At 64.2% G+C, this 17,268-nt stretch overlaps 2 protein-coding genes across 2 annotated transcripts; one reads left to right on the top strand and one right to left on the bottom strand.

Moving 5' to 3' along the window:
• The first annotated feature begins 4,855 nt into the window (after window positions 1–4,855).
• On the top strand, window positions 4,856–14,858 carry BAIAP3 (BAI1 associated protein 3). The gene is made up of 34 exons (XM_065893353.1): window positions 4,856–4,986; window positions 5,242–5,329; window positions 5,482–5,562; window positions 5,884–5,991; window positions 6,489–6,548; window positions 6,680–6,746; window positions 6,855–7,050; window positions 7,299–7,343; window positions 7,472–7,549; window positions 7,661–7,763; window positions 8,075–8,182; window positions 8,275–8,370; window positions 8,503–8,606; window positions 8,846–8,966; window positions 9,452–9,576; window positions 9,669–9,759; window positions 9,901–9,957; window positions 10,065–10,162; window positions 10,266–10,317; window positions 10,406–10,536; window positions 10,691–10,814; window positions 10,892–11,035; window positions 11,128–11,220; window positions 11,321–11,512; window positions 11,592–11,660; window positions 11,758–11,837; window positions 11,904–12,012; window positions 12,430–12,501; window positions 12,646–12,726; window positions 12,811–12,931; window positions 13,005–13,128; window positions 13,211–13,416; window positions 13,509–13,905; window positions 14,660–14,858. Exons 1-33 carry the CDS (start codon window positions 4,856–4,858, stop codon window positions 13,610–13,612), a joined length of 3,459 nt encoding a protein of 1,152 aa, XP_065749425.1. The 3' UTR covers window positions 13,613–13,905; window positions 14,660–14,858.
• On the bottom strand, window positions 14,647–17,188 carry TSR3 (TSR3 ribosome maturation factor). The gene is made up of 6 exons (XM_065893354.1): window positions 17,064–17,188; window positions 16,744–16,963; window positions 16,195–16,388; window positions 15,531–15,710; window positions 15,293–15,356; window positions 14,647–15,015 (listed from the first exon to the last, which is right to left on the bottom strand). The coding sequence occupies exons 1-6, from the start codon at window positions 17,173–17,175 to the stop codon at window positions 14,856–14,858; spliced, it is 930 nt and encodes a 309-aa protein (XP_065749426.1). The 5' UTR covers window positions 17,176–17,188; the 3' UTR covers window positions 14,647–14,855.
• Between the last annotated feature and the right edge of the window lie 80 nt (window positions 17,189–17,268).

Here is a 17,268-nt window from a genome sequence, read left to right as displayed (position 1 = left end):
GAGGGGCACCGAGGATGGGCTGGGAATGGCGCTAGAGGGGGTCCAGAGCATGACGGCGGTTCCAGCCGGAGGGGCAACCCAGCAAGTGACCCAGGATGGGCCATGGGGTCGGTCACCCCAACAGGTGATCAGGATTGTTGTGGGCATCCCGGGTTGGTGCCTGCAGCACCCCCTTGCCCCGGGTGCGGATTGTCCCTTCTGAGAAGAAGAGCGATTAGGCCCGCGGTGGAGGAGTCCCCAGACCAAGATCCGCTCCATGTTTGTGTTGGGGACAGCTCTGGGCTGGTAGGGCGACTTCGGAGATGACTGCGCAGGCTTTCCAGAAAAGTCTGCGCTGCGGACCCGGGCATATCTTGTTCCGTTTCGTCGACTCTGGCTTCCCTGGGGCCCCCAGGAGGGGGTCCTGACGCAGAGCAGATACTGCTCCCGCGCGGCACCCACCTGTGGGTTGACTGACAGCCCCGAACCCCGCCCCTTGGGAGAGGGGGTGCCCGGCAGAGCACGGGGGTCGCAGGGATCCTCGCCCGGCGCCCCTTGCGGCGGGGGCGCGGTGGTGGGATTCAAGGGAGGCGGGGGCGGGGCGGAAGCGAGCCCGGAGCGGCGGGGCGGGGCGGGGCGAGCAGGCCCGGCCCCGCCCCCGGCCCCTGCAGCCGCTGCGCCCGCGCTGTGCTGTCTGCTCTGGCAGCTGCGAGCGGTTGCGCAGCCAAAGCCTCCCCGGAGCCGGTGCCGAGCGCGGCGCCCGCAGGAGCACTGTCCCCACTTCTCAGCCACCCGGCCCACGGTGAGTGCCGCGGGCTCCTGCCCGGCCGTCGAAGCTCGGCCCGGCGCCCCACCGACGTACAGGAGAGCCGCCCGTCCAGCTCCCGCGCCGCGCTCGTCGCCACCCCGGGCCCCGGGAGGTCGAGAAGACAAGCCGTCTGCCCCGGGGAAACGGAGGCCGGCGTGGGCTTGGAGGAGCGGCCCTCGGAGCGCGGAAGCAGGACCCGGCGGGAGCGGGGTGCGCACTGCGCAGGGGCGGGGGGACCAGACCTCCCTGCCGCGGGGGGCGCGGGACTCCAGGACCACCGTCTGCCGGCGGCCCCCGGGATGCGCAGGGTGACCCCGCTCCTACCCGGTGCGCCATCCCCGGGGGAAGCCGCAGGTGGGCCGGGGCCGAGGACCTCCCCGCCCTGCTCCGAGACGCTCCGCGGGGTTTCCCAGCCAACCTTCCAGGGAGGAAGACGCCCCTAGAGCCCAGTTCCGTCCCCCTTCTGCCGATCCTGGCAGGACCCCTTGCTTTCCCCAAATCCCTCCAGACGTCTGGGTGGGTCCAAAAAAAATACACCCTCACCAGGTTTCCAAACTGCCCCAGAACCGAGCGCCCACCAATGAGAGAAGCACCCCGACAGAACTGGGGGGCCTGAGGTTCTCACGGGGAGCTTCGGGAAGAGGGGGGACGGGAGGAAGGGGCGAGAGGGGATGTCACTGAGAGAAGTGGGAGGGAGGAACGCCGCGTGAACAGGTGAGGGAAGACAGGTAAGAGGGGGCCGGCCTGGCCAAGTGGGAGGGGACCTCGGAGGATTTCATTTTAAATGCGTTCATTCTAGAAGCATCTAGCTAGCCTCAAGCTTCAGAGCTCTTGGTCCACCTACAGAGTTGGTTACAATACAGATTCCCAGGTCCCTCCCTGGGGATTAAGTGGGGATGAGACCCTAATATTTGTAATGGGCACGCCAGGTGATTTGCAATGAGGCACTGCAGCTGTGCTGTGTGCAGGGGAGCACTGTGTGCAGAGTCAATGAGGACAGGGAGAGGTGGGAGCCGGGAATCCTATAGGAAGAGTGAGAGGGGTCAGGTGGGGGCTGGGCTGGGAAGAGAAGACCAACAGGGCAGCAGGGACAGCTAGCTGGTGGGGCCAGACATCCTGCCACCCCCTTACACATGCCCACGGCGGCATCAGTGGACCCCCGACCCCTAAGTCTCCAGGAACTGATTTCAGTAAGAAGGCCCCAGCGCCCTGAAAGTGTTTATTCACTCCAAGGGTGGCCAGCTAGCCACTGAGGACTCTGACTAGAGAGAGAGCTGGCCCTCCAGTTCAGCTCAGCTGCGCCAGACCTACCTGCTTCAGTGCCACCCTGGCTCCCCAGTGGGCTAGCAGGAGACAGCTTGGCGTTGAGCCCTGGGCTCAAGGCCTGGCTCAGGGCAGCTCACCCCAGCCCTGGGATGTGAAATGGGACAGTGACATCCACTTTGCAAATTATAATTTCCCATTCAACCCTGGGCCTTGGGCACAGCCCGGGAACACAGCAGGCCTGTCACTTTCAGCTGGGCCCAGTGCCTGTGTGGCGTTCAGCTCCTTGGCCCGCGTCACTTTGTTCGTTGGATAAATGGGAACTGGTGGCCAGGCACGCGCAGGGGTACAGGCATGTCCTGCTCTGAGCAGCCGGCCAGACCTGGGACCGAGAAATGGAGAGCTCAGGAAGGAGTCCCATGGGGCCCGTCAGACAGATGGGGGGTCCCCTGCAGCCCTGTACCCAGCTCACTATGCCCTGTACAGGCTGAGGGCCCCTGCAGCCAGTGACTGCTTCCTGGGGGTCAGCCACATGCCCACTGTCAAAGGCAGCTCTGGGGGAGGTGCTGGCTGGCTCCCAGGCTGTTGGGTGCAGTGAGGTCATCACTGCTCAGGCGGCCCAGGGTTTCCAGGGGAACAAAGGGAATTTCTGGGCTCGGGATGAGCCATCTCTCCTGGACCCCTGCACCCAGACGCCACTATTGCCCCATCCTGGCAATGGGCTGAGGAAAGGAGCAGGGAGGGGCCACGCAGCACAGGGGAAGGCCAGCCCATCTGGATGGACCCCAAGACTCAAGCCGAGCCAAGAGCTTAGCGCTCGGACACCAGAGCTGGGGAGACCTCGACTCCATTCCGGGCCTCCTGCTGGCTCTGTGGCCTTGGGTGGGTTCCTAACCCCGGGACCTCAGTTTCCTCATCTAGGTGGGGGAGCGGAGTGGCACCCCCTCTCCAGGGCTGGTCTGAGGATTATCAGGGGAGGTGGCCTGCCTTGCCTTGAACATTTCGTTCTCACAGAGAAAGCCCCCAACCCTGCAGCTCAGGCCACTTGGCTCCTGCGTCATCTTCATCTCTGGGAATGTGAGCCCTGGAGCCCCTGTCACATGCAGACGCAGCTGGTGGTTGCCGTGGCAACAGCTAAAGCAGTGGCTGCTCCCTGGCTTTGGGGGTCTGTGGGGGGAGCAGCCTCTTCCACTCAGCTAGAGAGGAAAAGGGGGCCCGTGAGGCCTAGCCCCCTTGGGACCTCACTGCCAGCTGTAGGGTGACAGCTTCGGGAAGTGCGTGCAGAGGCTGCGGAGCCCCCATCTTGGGTAGAGGCCCCCAGGGGCAGGCGCTGACAGGTATGGTGGGGGGAGCTCATGGGGGCTGAGCCACCTGCCTTCCCTGTCCCAGCTCTCGTGTCTGGCCAGATGAGACCCTCTGAGCCCAGTGTCCCCTGGGCACCACAGGTCCAGGGTTGGAGGATCAGGGAACAGGACGAGGAGCTGAGAGCTGGTGGGGGTCGCAGACCAGGGATGGCAGCCTGGGCCCACCCAGAGACAGACCTGGTTTGCTCAAAAAGTCTGTTTAGGACCCACAAGGTAGCAGGCGTGCCTGGCCCTGGCTCTCCCAGCAGAACATAAGAGTCCAGGAAGGGGCAGTGCTGGTAAACGGAGACTTGCACAAGCACAGGCCCAGCCCCTGAGCAGCGGGCACACAGGGCAGGGGCGGGTCTCACCTGGCTCTCCCATTGCTAAGTGCCTGTGAGATCAGGGCAAGTAGAGTTGGATCTGGCTGGGTCCCCATTTCCTATTTTGTCAAATGAAAATGGCAGGCTCAGGCTGATGTGCCTGGCCCTGTGGGGGCGGGGGGGTGCTCAAGAGTGGACAATGAGGGGACCCAGACAGTGGGAAGGCCCCCAGGTGGGCCAAGGGGAGCACGGTGCGTCCTGCACAAGAGGCCAGCAAGCCTGGGGCAGGGAGCCCGAGTGGTGGCACCGAGTGGCAGAGGTGGCCCAGGAAAGGGTCTTCACTTTGCCCTGATGGTTTTCAACGGGGGAACAGAAGACCACCCTGGGGATCCAGGGGGCCCAGGGCCGGAGGTTGTTGCCTGACCCAGGGCCGAGGTGGGTGCCTGGGCCAGGCCATGGGGTGGAAGAGGCAGGCTCAGGGGCCCTTGGTGGCTTAGCTATCATCTTGCCCTTCCCAGCGGGGTCTGCAGGGGACACTGAGACACCTGGAGGATGTGTGTGGGTGTAACAGCAAAGGCTGGTCAGGCCGGGGGAACTGGAGTTGGCAGTGAGAGCCGCTTGCCCCTCAGGGGCATCCCAGGGCCTAGCCACCTGGACAGGAAGGTGTCCCCAGAGCAGGGCCTACTCCTCTTTTGGCAAGTGTGGGTTGTGGGGCCACAGCTCCCGCTCACTCTCCTGTCCGGCTCCAATTGCCCATGTTGCCATGGCAGCTGAGCCACCACGTAGCATCCTGCCTGGAGCAGCCCAGATACCACACTGGGACGGAAAGGGATCCTCTGTGTTGAGTGAGGAATGGGCCCCGGGCATCCCCTGAAGCCAGCTCAGTACTAGTCATTCTGGTCTGGGTGGCCAGAACCTGTGGGAAGGGATAGGGCTTGGACTGAGCAAGTCTGCAGCCCTGTGAGGGGCTGGAGCCCCTGACCCCAGCAGTGGGCACCTCTGAGTAACGGGGGACACCTCAGTCATTGCTCAGGGTGGCATCTGATTTGATCATTGGGGACAGTATGGCGACACCAGCGAATGAGCAAGTGGCCCGACCGGAGGCTGTGGCTGTGCTCTCTGCCCGCAGGCCACCCACCATGTCCACCTTGCTGGAGATCAAGAGCAGCGTGCTCAGGCAGGTGCAGGTGTGCCCATCCTTCCGCCGGAGGACTGAGGAGGAGCCGGCAAGCAGCAGCACCGAAGTGCCGGAGCCCGCGGCTGGGGCCTGGTGGGTACCCCACAGCCCGCTCCGCATGGTCACGGTCACCTGCACCGGGCCCCCCCTTCCTTCGCTGACCTCACACACCAGCTGCCCAGCATGGCCCCTGGGGGGAGCCCAGGAGGCTCTGAACCCAAGGCCATGGGGGGCATCATACCTCACCCCCAGACATGCAGAGACCCTTGAGTCGTGTGGGCCGGCACGTGCTGTGAGCTGTAGCTTCGGGGAGGGTCTGCTGACCCCGAGTCTGGGCTTTCTTGGCAGGAAACCCGGAGATGGTGTGGAGTTCTTTGCCCAGATGCGCCTCATCCTGAAGAAGGGGGAAAGCAGACAGGGCCTGCCATGCCCCGAGGTGCGGATAGCACGGGCACTGCTGCCTGGCATGGGGTGCTGGGCCAGGCCTCCCCACCTGCCCCTCCGCCCTCCACTCCCTCCCTCCCTGGAGCACTCTGCGCCCCACTGGCCCCGGGAGCCACAGAGGCCCTCACCCGGTGCCCTTCACAGGTCCTCCTGCGCAGTAGCTCCCCAGCCCCCACAGAGCCCATGGACCCCAGCCGTGGCCTTAGAGCCCTGACCCAAGAGGAGGTAAGGGGGAAGGGGGCCTGGCCCCAGGAGGGGCTGTAAGTACCTCTGTGTGCCAGACTTAGGGTCTGGGGTGGGTGGGCCAGGCCTCCCCATGGAAGCGAACAGAGATCAGGGGTGAGGAGGGACCCCCAGTGGAGGGCCTGCTAGGTGCAAAGGCACAGAGGCAGGGATTGGGCTCTGCCAGTGGGAGGAGCTGCTGGGGGCTGGGCACACAGGGTGGACTCGAGGAGCCTGAGACCCCCTGTGTCCAGAGCCCGGGGCTGAGGAGAGACAGGGACAGGGTGGCCGGGACTCAGCATGTGCTCCCCTCCCCACCTGCAGGTGGAGATGCTCTATGAGGAAGCCTTGTACACAGTCCTTTACCGCGCAGGGACCATGGGCCCCGACCAGGTGGATGACCAGGGGGCCCTACTGAGCTACCTGCAGCAGGTGAGCCCCATTGGCCCCACCCACCCTCCTGGCCTGGCCCCTCCCCATCTCTGGGGAGGACTGAGGCACTTTCCCCCACGTGCTTATGTCACTATCACCTGAACAACACACACAGATTTGCCCCATGTACACAAGACACACACACACACACACACACACACATGCACAGGCAGACACAAACGGGCTGATAGGCATGCCCAGAAAGATGGAGTGATGGACGGACACACAGACACATTCAAACAGAAGAACACAAAAACAGACAGATGAACACAGAGACAAATATAAACAACACAGGAAAGGACAGGTAGACAGATATAGGACATACAGAGAAGGATGGACAGACACACAGAAAAAAAGTAGAAAGGACAAACCAACAGATGGACAGACACCTTTATTCCTCACTTGTGTGTGCTCCCCCAACCCCGTGAGGCCCCCAGGACAATAGCCAGCACTGCTTCAGCGGAACCTGGGCCCTCACACCTGCCTGCCCTGTGCAGGTGTTCGGCACCAGCCCCGAGGAACATGCTGAGGCCATGGAGCGTGTGAAGAAGGCCAAGGTGAGGCTGCCGCCCACCTGGGCAGACGCTGACCAGTGCAGTGCTCGTGTGCGGGGGCTCGGGGTGGAGGGGGCACAGGGCTGGGTACACGCTGACCCCCGAGAGGCCCTCACACCCCCACCCACCCACAGGCTCCCACATATGCCCTGAAAGTCTCCGTCATGCGTGCCAAGAACTTGCTGGCCAAAGACCCCAACGGTGAGTGGGGTTGGCTAGCTCAGCCGGGACGTTGGCTAGCTCAGGTCTGGGGGTCACGGGAGGGCCTGGGGTCAGGGGTCAGGGGCTGAGACACCTGCCATGTCCCAGGTTTCAGTGACCCGTACTGCATGTTGGGCATCCTGCCGGCCTCAGGCACCCTGAGGGAGCCGGGCCCACACAAGGAGCAGCGCTTCAGCTTCCGCAAGGGCAGCAAGCGTAGTGGTCCACTGCCAGCCAAGTGCATCCAGGTCACTGAGGTCAAGAGCAGCACCCTGAACCCTGTGTGGAAGGAGCACTTCCTCTTGTAAGGCCCCTTGTCCAGCTGGATGGCAGGGTGGTTGGGCAGGGTCTGCTGCGGTGCCAGGCTGGTCCTGGGGTTGCATGTGGCAGCTGTGCCTGTATGCAGTCTCAGTACCTGCCCCAGGGAACTGAGGGGCTGGTCCTATGCCCATTTTTCAGAGGAAGAGACTGAGGCTCAGAAATGGTCCCTGCCCCAGCTCCGGGCAGAGGATCACCTGGACCCTAAAGGGTATCTCTCTGTTCTCCTTATAGTGAGATTGAGGATGTCAGCACCGACCAGCTGCACCTGGACATCTGGTATAGGCCCCTGTGCCCTGCAGGGCAGGGGATGTGGGCGCCTCTGGTCTGGGGAGAGCGGGAGGAGGCAGTCAGGGCCAGGCTGGGCTCCAGACCAGCCAGGTACCCCCACCTCGCCCCACCCTTAGGGATCATGATGATGATGTGTCCCTGGTGGAAGCATGCAGGAAGCTGAATGAAGTCATTGGCCTAAAAGGCATGAGCAGGTATGGCAGGTGGGACCCTTGTGCTCCTGACACTCACAGCTCGGCCACAGGGGCCAGCAGGTGGTGGCTCCTCAGGGACCTCAGGTGTGACGCCCACCCTACCGCCCCCAGGTATTTCAAACAGATTGTCAAGTCTGCCCGCACAAATGGGACAGCAGGGCCCACGGAGGACCACACCGATGACTTCCTGGGGTGCCTCAACATACCCATCCGGGTGAGTGGCTGTCGGGGCGTCACTCATGGAACACCTGCTCATGGGTGCCCCGCCTTCCTGGGATACCACTGCTGGCTATGTCCTGTGATGCCCCCAACAGTCTCCCATCTTTCTGGGGCTGGGGGGGCACCATGCTGGGAGGAGTGGGGGAGGGACAGCCTCCAGGGGTCCAGGCACCCCTAAGCGCTCCCTGTGCTGGTTACCCGTGTTCAGTGGGAAGCGGAGGCCTGTTTTCTCCCCACGGTCCTGCGGACAGTCTGTGCGGGAGGAAGAGGGAGGCAGAATCGCCAATCTGAACCCCCTTTCCCCAGGAGGTGCCCGTGGCTGGTGAGGACCGCTGGTTCAAACTGGAACCGCGCTCCAGCGCCTCCCGCGTGCAGGGGGACTGCCAGCTGGTCCTCAAGCTGATCACCACACAGGTGGGAAGCCAAGGGGGACCCCCGGCCTGCGGCCCTGCGCCCCAGCCCATGGGCTTGGGCAGGGCTGGTGACCGGCGGGCCCTGCGTTCCAGAGGGACACGAGCATGAGCCAGCGCGGGCGCTCGGGCTTCCTGTCCTACCTGCTGCTGCTCAGCCGTCTGCTGCAGTTCGAGCACCAAGCCGAGGAGGTAGCGCCGCCCTCGGGCCCCGGGGGCAGCCAAGCGCGGCGCGGGGAGGGTGAGAGGGGGAGGCCGGGGACCTGGGGGGACGAGAGGGGATGGGGGTCTCCCGCCTCCACCCACGCCCGGCCCGTCCCCCAGCCCAACTCGAGCAGCTGGCGCGGTGAGCTCAGCGGGCCTGCGGCCACCGTGCTCTGCCTGCACGGCGCCCAGAGCAACCTGTCGGCGCTGCAGCTGGCTGTGCTGTGAGTGGGCGAGGCCGCGACGCAAGAGGGCAGGGCCCCGACGGGGCGGAAGGGCGGTGGGAGGGGCGGAGCCTCAGCGAGCGAAACTGCAAGTACATGGGCGGGGCCGTGTCGCGAGGGGCGGGGCACTGGAGGGGCGGGTCTCGGAAAGGGGCTGTGCTGTGAGTTGGAGGGGCGCCGGTTTCCTCCTGGTCCCGGCCCCAAGGCCGCTGCCCTGACCCTGGGCTGGGGCCCTGCAGGCACTGGCAGGTCAGCAGCCGCCACCATCAGACGCGCACCCTGGACTACGGCTACCTGCTGGGGCTGCTGGAAGATATGCAGGCACACTGGGAAGAGGCGGCCTCGCTGCCCCAGGAGCAGGTGGGCTCGGCTGAAAATGCTGTTTCTGGGGCGTGTGCTGTGGAGCTGCTCGGGCTGGGGCAGGCAGGGACGGCCAGAGTCCTGCCCTGGTGGGATGCACAGCTTGCGGGTGCGGTAGGTGGTTAAAAACAAACGGACAAACTGCGGGACCTAGGAGAGGGCACGTGCTGTGCGGTCCCAGGATCGGGTGTGCGATACCTTGATGGAGTCCCGAGGGAGGGAGGCCGTGCCGCTTCAGCCCCGCGAGCAACAGAGGGAGTGGGCCAGCTCGCAGGAGGCACAGCTGGTGGTGCAAAGGCCCTGAGGGCGTCTGTGTCTCCAGGGGGAGCTGCGGAGGCAGGGGCTGGAGAGGTCATCACTGCAAGGCCAGTGGGGTTGGAGGTGGTGGTAGGGAGAGTGCTCCTCAGGGCAGAGCCTTGTAGACTGGCTGGTTCTGCCGTGGAGCGGGCACTCAGGAGTCAGTTCTTAAGGGCCCTGTCCCCCAGGAGGAGGGACTGGCAGACAGCTTCTCCGCCTTCTCTGAGTTTGGGCTTCGGTTGCTGCGCCAGCTCCGAGACTACTTCCCTGCCACCAACAGCACAGCCGTCTACCGCCTGGAGCTGCTGTTGAAGTGGGTGCAGCCGCTGGCACGAGGGGTGGGGGTGGGGTAGGGGTAGGGGACTGGGTGGGGCACCCCCAGTCAGTGGGTGACCGGTCGCCCAGGTGTCTTGGCAAGCTGCAGCTCTTCCAGCCTTCCTTTGAGATCTGCCCCTTCGAGACGGAGCTAAACATGGACATTGCTGCTGCCCTGAAGGTGTGTCTGGTAGCTTGGTCTGGGCTAACTGCTCCGGCCCTGCCCGTGCCCCTGCCCCCGCCTGGACCTGCTGTACCACACACACTTTATTGTCCTTCTTCCCTACCACCCACCACGCTGCCTTGGCGGCTTCCTTTGCAGAGAGGGAACCGTGAATGGTTCGACAAGCTCCTGAACTCCCAGAGTCCTCGTGAGCAGGTGTGACTCAGGGGGGGCATGGGTCAGGGGGAGCAGGTGTGGCTCAGGGGAGGGGGGGCAGCATGTGGGTGCAGGCCAGAAAGTCAGTGTGCTGGGCTTCCTTGCAGCCGGGGCCACAGCGCCTTGCAGGGCTGGTCGAGCTGGCTGACACTGTCTACGAGGATCTGCAGTCCTGCTATGGCATCTATGCCAGCCTCTTCCACAGGTGGGGCCAGCGCTCTCCCTGCTGCCCCTGCATCCAGCCCCTCAAGTGCTGCTGCTGGGCTGGGGAGCAGGGAGAGCAGATGTCTGAGGTGTGTCCTTTGCAGCATCATCAAGATCGACTTCTTCACCCTCACCTTTCGGCAGCTGGAGCGTCTGGTGAGGAGGTCGCCTGGGGAGAGCCCCCTGGCTGGGAAGGGACCTGGGTTTCCTGTTGTTGGCAGTCTGACTCCACCCTCCTGGGCAGGTGGCTGAAGAGGCATGGGTGCTGACGGAGGAGCTGAGCCTGAAGATGACCCTCGAGGTGGCCTCAGGGCTTTTTGAGCTCTACCTGACCCTGGCAGACATCCAGCGCTTCTGGAGCAGCATCCCGGGCCGGTGGGTGTCCTGCCCCCACCTGTCCTCCAGTCTCCTCTAGGAGGACTCTGTGCAAGAGACTCTCCTCGGGGCCTCCTTAGGCTAGGAACCTGGGACATGTTGGCTCAAGGTGTCTGAGTTGGGGTGAGCTCTGACTGCTGGCCTCCCGCTGCAGGGACAGCCGCTCCCTTGCCCTGGCTGGCATCCATGCCCCATTCCTGCCTGCTGTGAAGCTTTGGCTGCAGGTGCTGCGGGACCAAGCCAGGTGGAGGCTTCAGGGAGCCGTGGATGTGGACACGGTGAGTGAGCACCCAGACCTGAGGGTGCTGGGCTCATCCAGGCACCCTCACAACCAAGGCTTCCCCCTGCTTCCTAGCTGGAGCCTATGGATTCCTCCTCCAAGCACAGCAGCTCCGCAGCCACTGCAAGCCTCTGCTTCAGCCACATCCAGGAGCTGTGGGCCCGCCTGGCATGGCCAGACCCTGCCCAGGCCCAGGGGCTGGGCACCCAGCTCAGCCAGGTGGGGACTCCCAAGAGGAGATCGGGGTCTAGAGGGGCAACAGGGCCAGGGGACATGTCCCACAGCTCCTGAGCCCCCATCTTCCACCCCAGGACCTGTGTGAAGCCGCCCTCTTCTACACAGAGCTGCTGCGGAAGAAGGTGGACACTCAGCCTGGGGCAGCAGGCGAGGCAGTGAGCGAGCCAGTGAGCCGACGGGCGGGGAGGGGCCAGTTGCAGGGAGGAGGAGGCACGGTGGGGCCACCACCTGACTGCCAACCCACACATGTCCGGCACACCTCCCCAGCTCTGCGTGGTCCTCAACGACGTGGAGCTCCTGCGCAAGGCTGCTGGCCAGGCGCTATGTGGCCTGGCGTGGCCGGAGGGGGCTCCAGGCCTCGAGGGTGTGCTCCCGCGTCCCCTGCTTAGCTGCATGCAGGCCCTGGATGAGGACCTGCAGCGGGAGGCCCGAACCGTGACGGCACACCTGACCTCCAAGGTGGGCAGGGATGGTGGGGCGGGACCTGGCTGCCCCCTCCCTGCACCCCAACTTGGTGCTGAACGCCGTCCTCCCACAGATGGTGGGTGACATCAGGAAGTACGTGCAGCACATCAGCCTCTCGCCTGACTCCATCCAGAACGAGGAGGTGAGTGCCCAGCCAGGTGAGGGCTTGGGCATGGTGGGGAATGCGTGTGTGGGGTGGGGGCCCAGGCTCAGTCCCAGCCTGAGGACCCTGCCTGCAGGCCATGGCCCCGCTCCTGAAGTACCTGGACGAGAAGCTGGCTCTGCTGAACGCCTCGCTGGTGAAGGAGAACCTGAGCAGGTATGGTACCGGGCAGGTGGAGCAGGGCTGGCCCAGTGTCCAGTCACAGATGCAGTGTCCCTACAGGGTGCTGGAGGCCCTCTGGGAGCTGCTGCTACAGGCTATTCTGCAGGCTCTGGGCGCAAACCGTGACGTGTCTGCTGACTTCTATGGGCGCTTCCACTTCACGCTGGAGGTAGGGCCATGTGGAAGAGCCCTTCCTGCTGCAGCTCCCAGTTCCTGGCTCCCCCCCAACCCCAGGCCCAGGGCGACAAGGCTGCTGACCCTTCCCAGCTGCCCTGCTGCACCGTGCTGGGATGCCAGGCCCTCCCTGGACACCCCTCCTCGGGGAACCCACCAGGGCAGCATCTCCTTCCCCCAGTCCACCTGTGTCAGAAGCACCTGGGCCACCTGTTAAGACAGCTATCTGGCCTCAGGCACCGACATTTTCCCAAGCTTCCTGGGGGCTTCTGACGTGCCCCAGGTGTGAGTGGCTCTGCCCTGGGCTCCCGAGAGCCCGAGCTGGGTGCTGCTCAAGGCTCCATTTGTCTCCACTCTCGGTCCCCAGCACCCACCTCGCCCCTGATCTCTCTCCCTTCTTGCCCCGCCGCAGGCCCTGGTCAATTTTTTCCACGCTGAGGGCCAGGGTTTGCCCCTGGAGAGCCTGAGGGATGGAAGCTACAAGGTGAAGTTTGGCCCTGGGGCCTCTGACAGAGGAAGGGGGAGGGGTGGACACCAGAGACCCAAGTTTGAGTTCATCCACGCCCCACACGTGAAATGGGGCCGTGAGGAGCTGCCGGCATCACCAGGGGCCTCCTCCTTCCTGCAGAGGCTGGAGGAGGAGCTGCGCTTGCACCAGTGCTCCACCCGGGAGTGCATCGAGCAGTACTACTTGGACAAGCTCAAGCAGGTAGTGCGGCCCAGGTGTGGGCACGAGGCCCTGCCTCCGGGAGTACCCGGGCTCCGGCTCACCGGCCCCCTGGCTTTTCCACAGAGGTCCCTGGAGCACAACCGGTTTGGGCGCCTGAGCGTCCGCTGCCACTACGAGGCGGCCGAACAGCGGCTGGTGGTGGAGGTGCTGCACGCCGCCGACCTGCTCCCCCTGGACGCCAACGGTGCGGGGGAGGGGTGCGGCGAGGCGGGGCTGGCGGGGACGGCGGCGTGGTCCGCTCACAACCGTGTCCCTAGGCCTGAGCGACCCCTTTGTGATCGTGGAGCTGGGCCCGCCGCACCTTTTCCCTCTGGTCCGCAGTCAGAGGACCCAGGTCAAGAGCCGGACGCTGCACCCCGTGTACGACGAGCTCTTCTACTTGTGAGTGTCCCTCCCTGCCCTGCCCGTCCGGAGCCCGGAGCAGGGTTCCAGGTGACCACCGCCCACCTCCCCCCGCCCCCAGCTCCGTGCCCGCAGAGGCCTGCCGCCGCCGGGGCGCCTGCGTGCTGTTCACCGTCATGGACCACGACTGGCTGTCCACCAACGACTTCGCGGGGGAGGCAGCCCTGGGCCTGGGCAGCATTGGCGGCGTCGCGAGGCCCCAGGTGGGAGGGAGCGCGAGGGCCGGGCAGCCGGTCACCCTGCACCTGCGCCGGCCCAGAGCCCAGGGTGAGTGAGGGGCGGGGCGGGGGCAGGGCTAAGGGCGGGGCCAGCCGGGGCTGACGCTGGCCCCGTCCCGTCCCCCCACCACCCGCCCGCAGTGAGATCGGCGCTTAGGATGCTGGAGGGCCGCAACAACAAGGAGGCGCAGGAGTTTGTCAAGAGACTCAAGGAGCTGGAGAAGTACATGGCGGCGGACCCCTGAGCCCCTGCGGCCGCCAGCCAGGCCCTCCCCAAGTCCCCGTGTTGTTCTCTCGCCGTGGTCAGCTTTGTGCAGCCGGGCTCATGGTGCCCCTTCCCCTGCTTCGTGGTGTGTATGCTGTGGCTGGACTCCCTGGGCTCCCTTTTGCCCTGGTCACGTCTCTGTGGTGTGTGCTGTGAACCTTCTGTGCCCAGTAAGCCCCACCCCACTGGATCAGCACGGCCGACTGGGCAAGGTCTGGCCAGCAGCTACCCACCCCCCCACCCTGGAGCAGAGAGAGCAGGCCTGGCCGCCAGGTGAGCTTCCCACCTTCCCTCAGGTTCCACAGCCACAGGGCAGGAGGGTGCTGGTCTTAAAGCAGGGCTCTCATGGGGCAGCCTTGCCCCCCAGGGGACATTAGGTGCTGCCTGGAGACATTTTTGGTAGTCAGTCACAACTGGGGAGTGGGTGAAGGCTGTGCTATTAGCACCCGTGGGTAGAGACTAGGCTTGACGTCCTGCCATGAACCCTCCCCCCCCCCAACAAAGAATGGTTCACCCCTAAATGTCACCAGTGCTACAGGGGAGAGCCCTGTCCTAAAGGAAGTTCTGTCCTTGTCTCTCCAGGGCTGAGGCAAGGCCTCACTAGGTGGAGAGGCAGGAAGGTGCGTTTTGAGTCTGGACAATCCAGGTTTTGGGGGGAGAGGGTGAACATGTGCAGTGTCCCCCCCCTTCTCCAGGGACCCTCCACCCCAGAGGGCATGTGGAAGGTGGTTTGCCTGAGAGCTGCACAGGTCTCCAGTCCCCACCCAGCTGACAGGCCCAGGGTCTCTGGCTGAGGATGTCATTCAAGGCTGGTCAGTGTAAGGGGCTCCATGCCAACTGGCCAGCTATCTGGCATTTATTTTCACGAACGCATGGGTGCCCACACAAGACCTACCCCGCAGCCCCATCCCCACATCCCAGACCCTTCTAGGCAGGGTCTGCCTCACTAGAGGCTGAGGGTCCCCCCAAACCCCCAGGCCAAGTGCAGAGAAGCAGAGGCTCACACAGGGGTCTCCTTGGCTTGCAGCTTCATTGGGAGGGCTCTGAGGCAGGACCCAGAGCAAGGCCGGGTTAGAAGCACAGGGAGAAAACCCAGAGTCCAGTCCTGCTGGCAGCTGCAGGGGCTGAGGCCACCAGGCCTGTGTGTGTGTTCCCGCAAGTTCCACTGCCATCTCTAGATGTCCTCGTCACTCTGCCTCGGAAAATATACATGTCTGCAGCTTTCAGTCTCTCTGCCGTTTCTTGATTCCTTTCCAAATCTCTGTGGGGACGCTGGTCTCTGTCTCTTCAGGGCTGCTGCTGCTGCCTCCCCCGTCTTTGGGGTCAGGCCCAAGTTCCTCAGACTCCTCCTCGGTGTCACTGTCAGCCCTGTCTCTGGGCAGCCTGGGAGGGAGGGGTGCGTTCACTGGCCAGTCTGAGGTAACACCCCTCCCCACTCATTCACCAAAGCCCCTAAGCTGAGGACAGATTCCTATTCCCTGTCCTCTCAAAACTGAAATCCCTCCATCAGGACATCCACCTTCCCTTCTCCACACTCAGAAAGGCATCCTGGTGTTGTTTAGGACACCACCCCACCCTGCAGCAGGAATGGCTGAGGCCAGAGGCGGAGGGGAGCCCTGGGTCTGAGCTGTCATGAAACTTGGGAAGCCCAAGGACCTACCGGGGGCCAGACACAGGCCTGTTGGGGTTTGCAAACTCTCGCCCTGAATCCACATCAAAGGGATCTGAATCGAGGAATCAAAGAGGAAACCGACCTGTAGGTGAGCCTGGAGCAGAACCAAGCATCCCACAGCTGTGGCAGGAAGGCTCCCCCCAACCCCCAGGCTTCTCAAAGGAGGTGGCAGGCCTGGAGGGTGCTGGCTCCCACCCAGGGGGCTTGTGTCTGTGCCAGGCCTCACCGATTTCCTCCTCTTCCTCGGAGTGCTCCTTGGTGTGGGCCAGGAACTCCTGCTCTGCCTGCAGCACCTCCTCTGGGCCACTGCAGGCTGCATACTTGTCCAGGAGCTGGCGGTTCAGGTCTAGGAAGCCCTTGCCCCACTTGAACTTCCGTAGCAAAATGACAGCAAGGTCTGAAAAACCTGTTGGTGCAGGAAACAGGAATTCCAAGGATGTGGACAATCCCTCTCCTGTCACCCTTGCCGCTGGTTCCTTCTGTCCCAGGAACTAAAAGTCCCGCTGACACTTTCCCACGGTCCAGACAGCCCATGCCCACTCATGAGCCTCTGCCTCAGTAGCCCATTAAGTCCCTCTCCCCACAGGGAGTCTCACAGGGCCACCCACCTGGGCCTCCATGTGGACCATAAGGTCTCTGGGGGTGAGCTTTGGTAACAAAGGACTCTCAGGGCGGTGGTGCCCTGACAACGAGGGCCAAATACGGGTGCATGTAGGCCAGCGAAGTGTTCTGCCTCCACCTCAACCCCGCATGGCGAGGACTTAAGTGGGAGTTAGGATGAAACCTTGGCCATCTCCCCGTACATGGTCATGCTCCTCCTGGGACTTGCAGCAGAAAAAACACTGCTGGGAGCACAGCCAGACTCCAGGCTGCCAGGCCCTGACACTCACCCAGGATGCAGAAGGTGGCAGCAAAGGCCTCCACGCAGGAGAGCCTGCAAGGCCGGCCATAGTTCACAGGGTTGGCAGCCACCAGGTGGGGCAGGATCCGCAAGTGACTCCCTCGCATCTTCCCAAACGGAGTCTCATCCAGTCTGGCCCAGGAGCAGTCGATGACGGCGACCCCGGACTGTGCCACCAACTGTCTGCCAGGAGCAGCGTAGGGCTTGGTTCTGGGGTCAACTTGGTGCTGGCCCCACTGGGGATTCAGCGGCATCATTTCCCCATCCCAATGACTCCCAGGGACTCTCATGGGCCAAGCTTTTCAGGCAGCTGGGGGGGAGGTGTTCCTCGAGAAAGCTCATTTATTCACTCAACAAACGTTTATTGAAACCTGCGGCATCCTGGACTTTGCCCTAGGTAATGGGGGCAAACTAGACAGATCAGTGCAAATAGGTGAGCCCTGAAAAGAAGGATGCGCCAGAGTAGGGGTCTCATTAAGAAAAGTCTCAGGAGGCACCCCGCCCTCCCCACCCCCACACCCTGTCCTCTCCCGCCTACCTGTCTGCGGGGGACACGTACTGGGAGCCCACGGGGCTGAGCACGAGGCCGCCGAACCTGTGGCCCAGACGTAGGCAGCGCACCAGTCCCAGGCGCGCCAGCTTGCGTCCGGTGCAGCGCCGGGGGTCGCAGTGGCCCAGCTCCCACATGGCCAGAGCGCAGGGCAGGTGCGCAGGGCCCGGGGCGCCCTCGTCCTCGGCCGCCTCTGGCTCCACGGACGCTACACCGGGCACAGAAGGGGACCCGGCCTCAGCCGCGGCTCCGCGACCCGACCCTGGGCCTCCGACCCCCGCCCCCGCTCCGGATCACGCCCCACTCACCGCGTAGCGCGGCGCCCACCTCCTCCGCGAAAGCCTCCAGAGAGCGGCCCGCGGGGCGCCGAGTGCGGCCACGTTCGGCCCCCGGCCCACGGGCTGCCCTGCGGCGGCCCATGGCTGGGAGCAAAGCCCGGGAGTCCCGCCCGCTCGCAACTTCTCAGGCAGCCGAGGCGCGCCTCTGCGCAGGAGTCGAACGCCACATCCGGTT

Source organism: Phocoena phocoena, chromosome 15, assembly GCF_963924675.1.
Source record: "Phocoena phocoena chromosome 15, mPhoPho1.1, whole genome shotgun sequence".
Lineage (NCBI taxonomy): Eukaryota > Metazoa > Chordata > Mammalia > Artiodactyla > Phocoenidae > Phocoena > Phocoena phocoena.
Note: the sequence above shows the minus strand (reverse complement) of the source record. Positions and strands in the feature narration are given on the sequence as shown.

Excerpts from the sequence above, each read along its gene's own strand:
- BAIAP3 (XM_065893353.1), top strand. The coding sequence starts at position 4,856 with ATGTCCACCTTGCTGGAGATCAAGAGCAGCGTGCTCAGGCAGGTGCAG. Across the intron at positions 5,992-6,488 it reads TACTGAGCTACCTGCAGCAG|GTGTTCGGCACCAGCCCCGA; the intron begins GTGAGCCCCATT and ends TGCCCTGTGCAG. Across the intron at positions 8,607-8,845 it reads GCGCTGCAGCTGGCTGTGCT|GCACTGGCAGGTCAGCAGCC; the intron begins GTGAGTGGGCGA and ends GGGGCCCTGCAG.
- TSR3 (XM_065893354.1), bottom strand. The coding sequence starts at position 17,175 with ATGGGCCGCCGCAGGGCAGCCCGTGGGCCGGGGGCCGAACGTGGCCGC. Across the intron at positions 16,964-17,063 it reads GGTGGGCGCCGCGCTACGCG|CGTCCGTGGAGCCAGAGGCG; the intron begins GTGAGTGGGGCG and ends TGCCCGGTGTAG. Across the intron at positions 16,389-16,743 it reads TACGTGTCCCCCGCAGACAG|ACAGTTGGTGGCACAGTCCG; the intron begins GTAGGCGGGAGA and ends TGCTCCTGGCAG.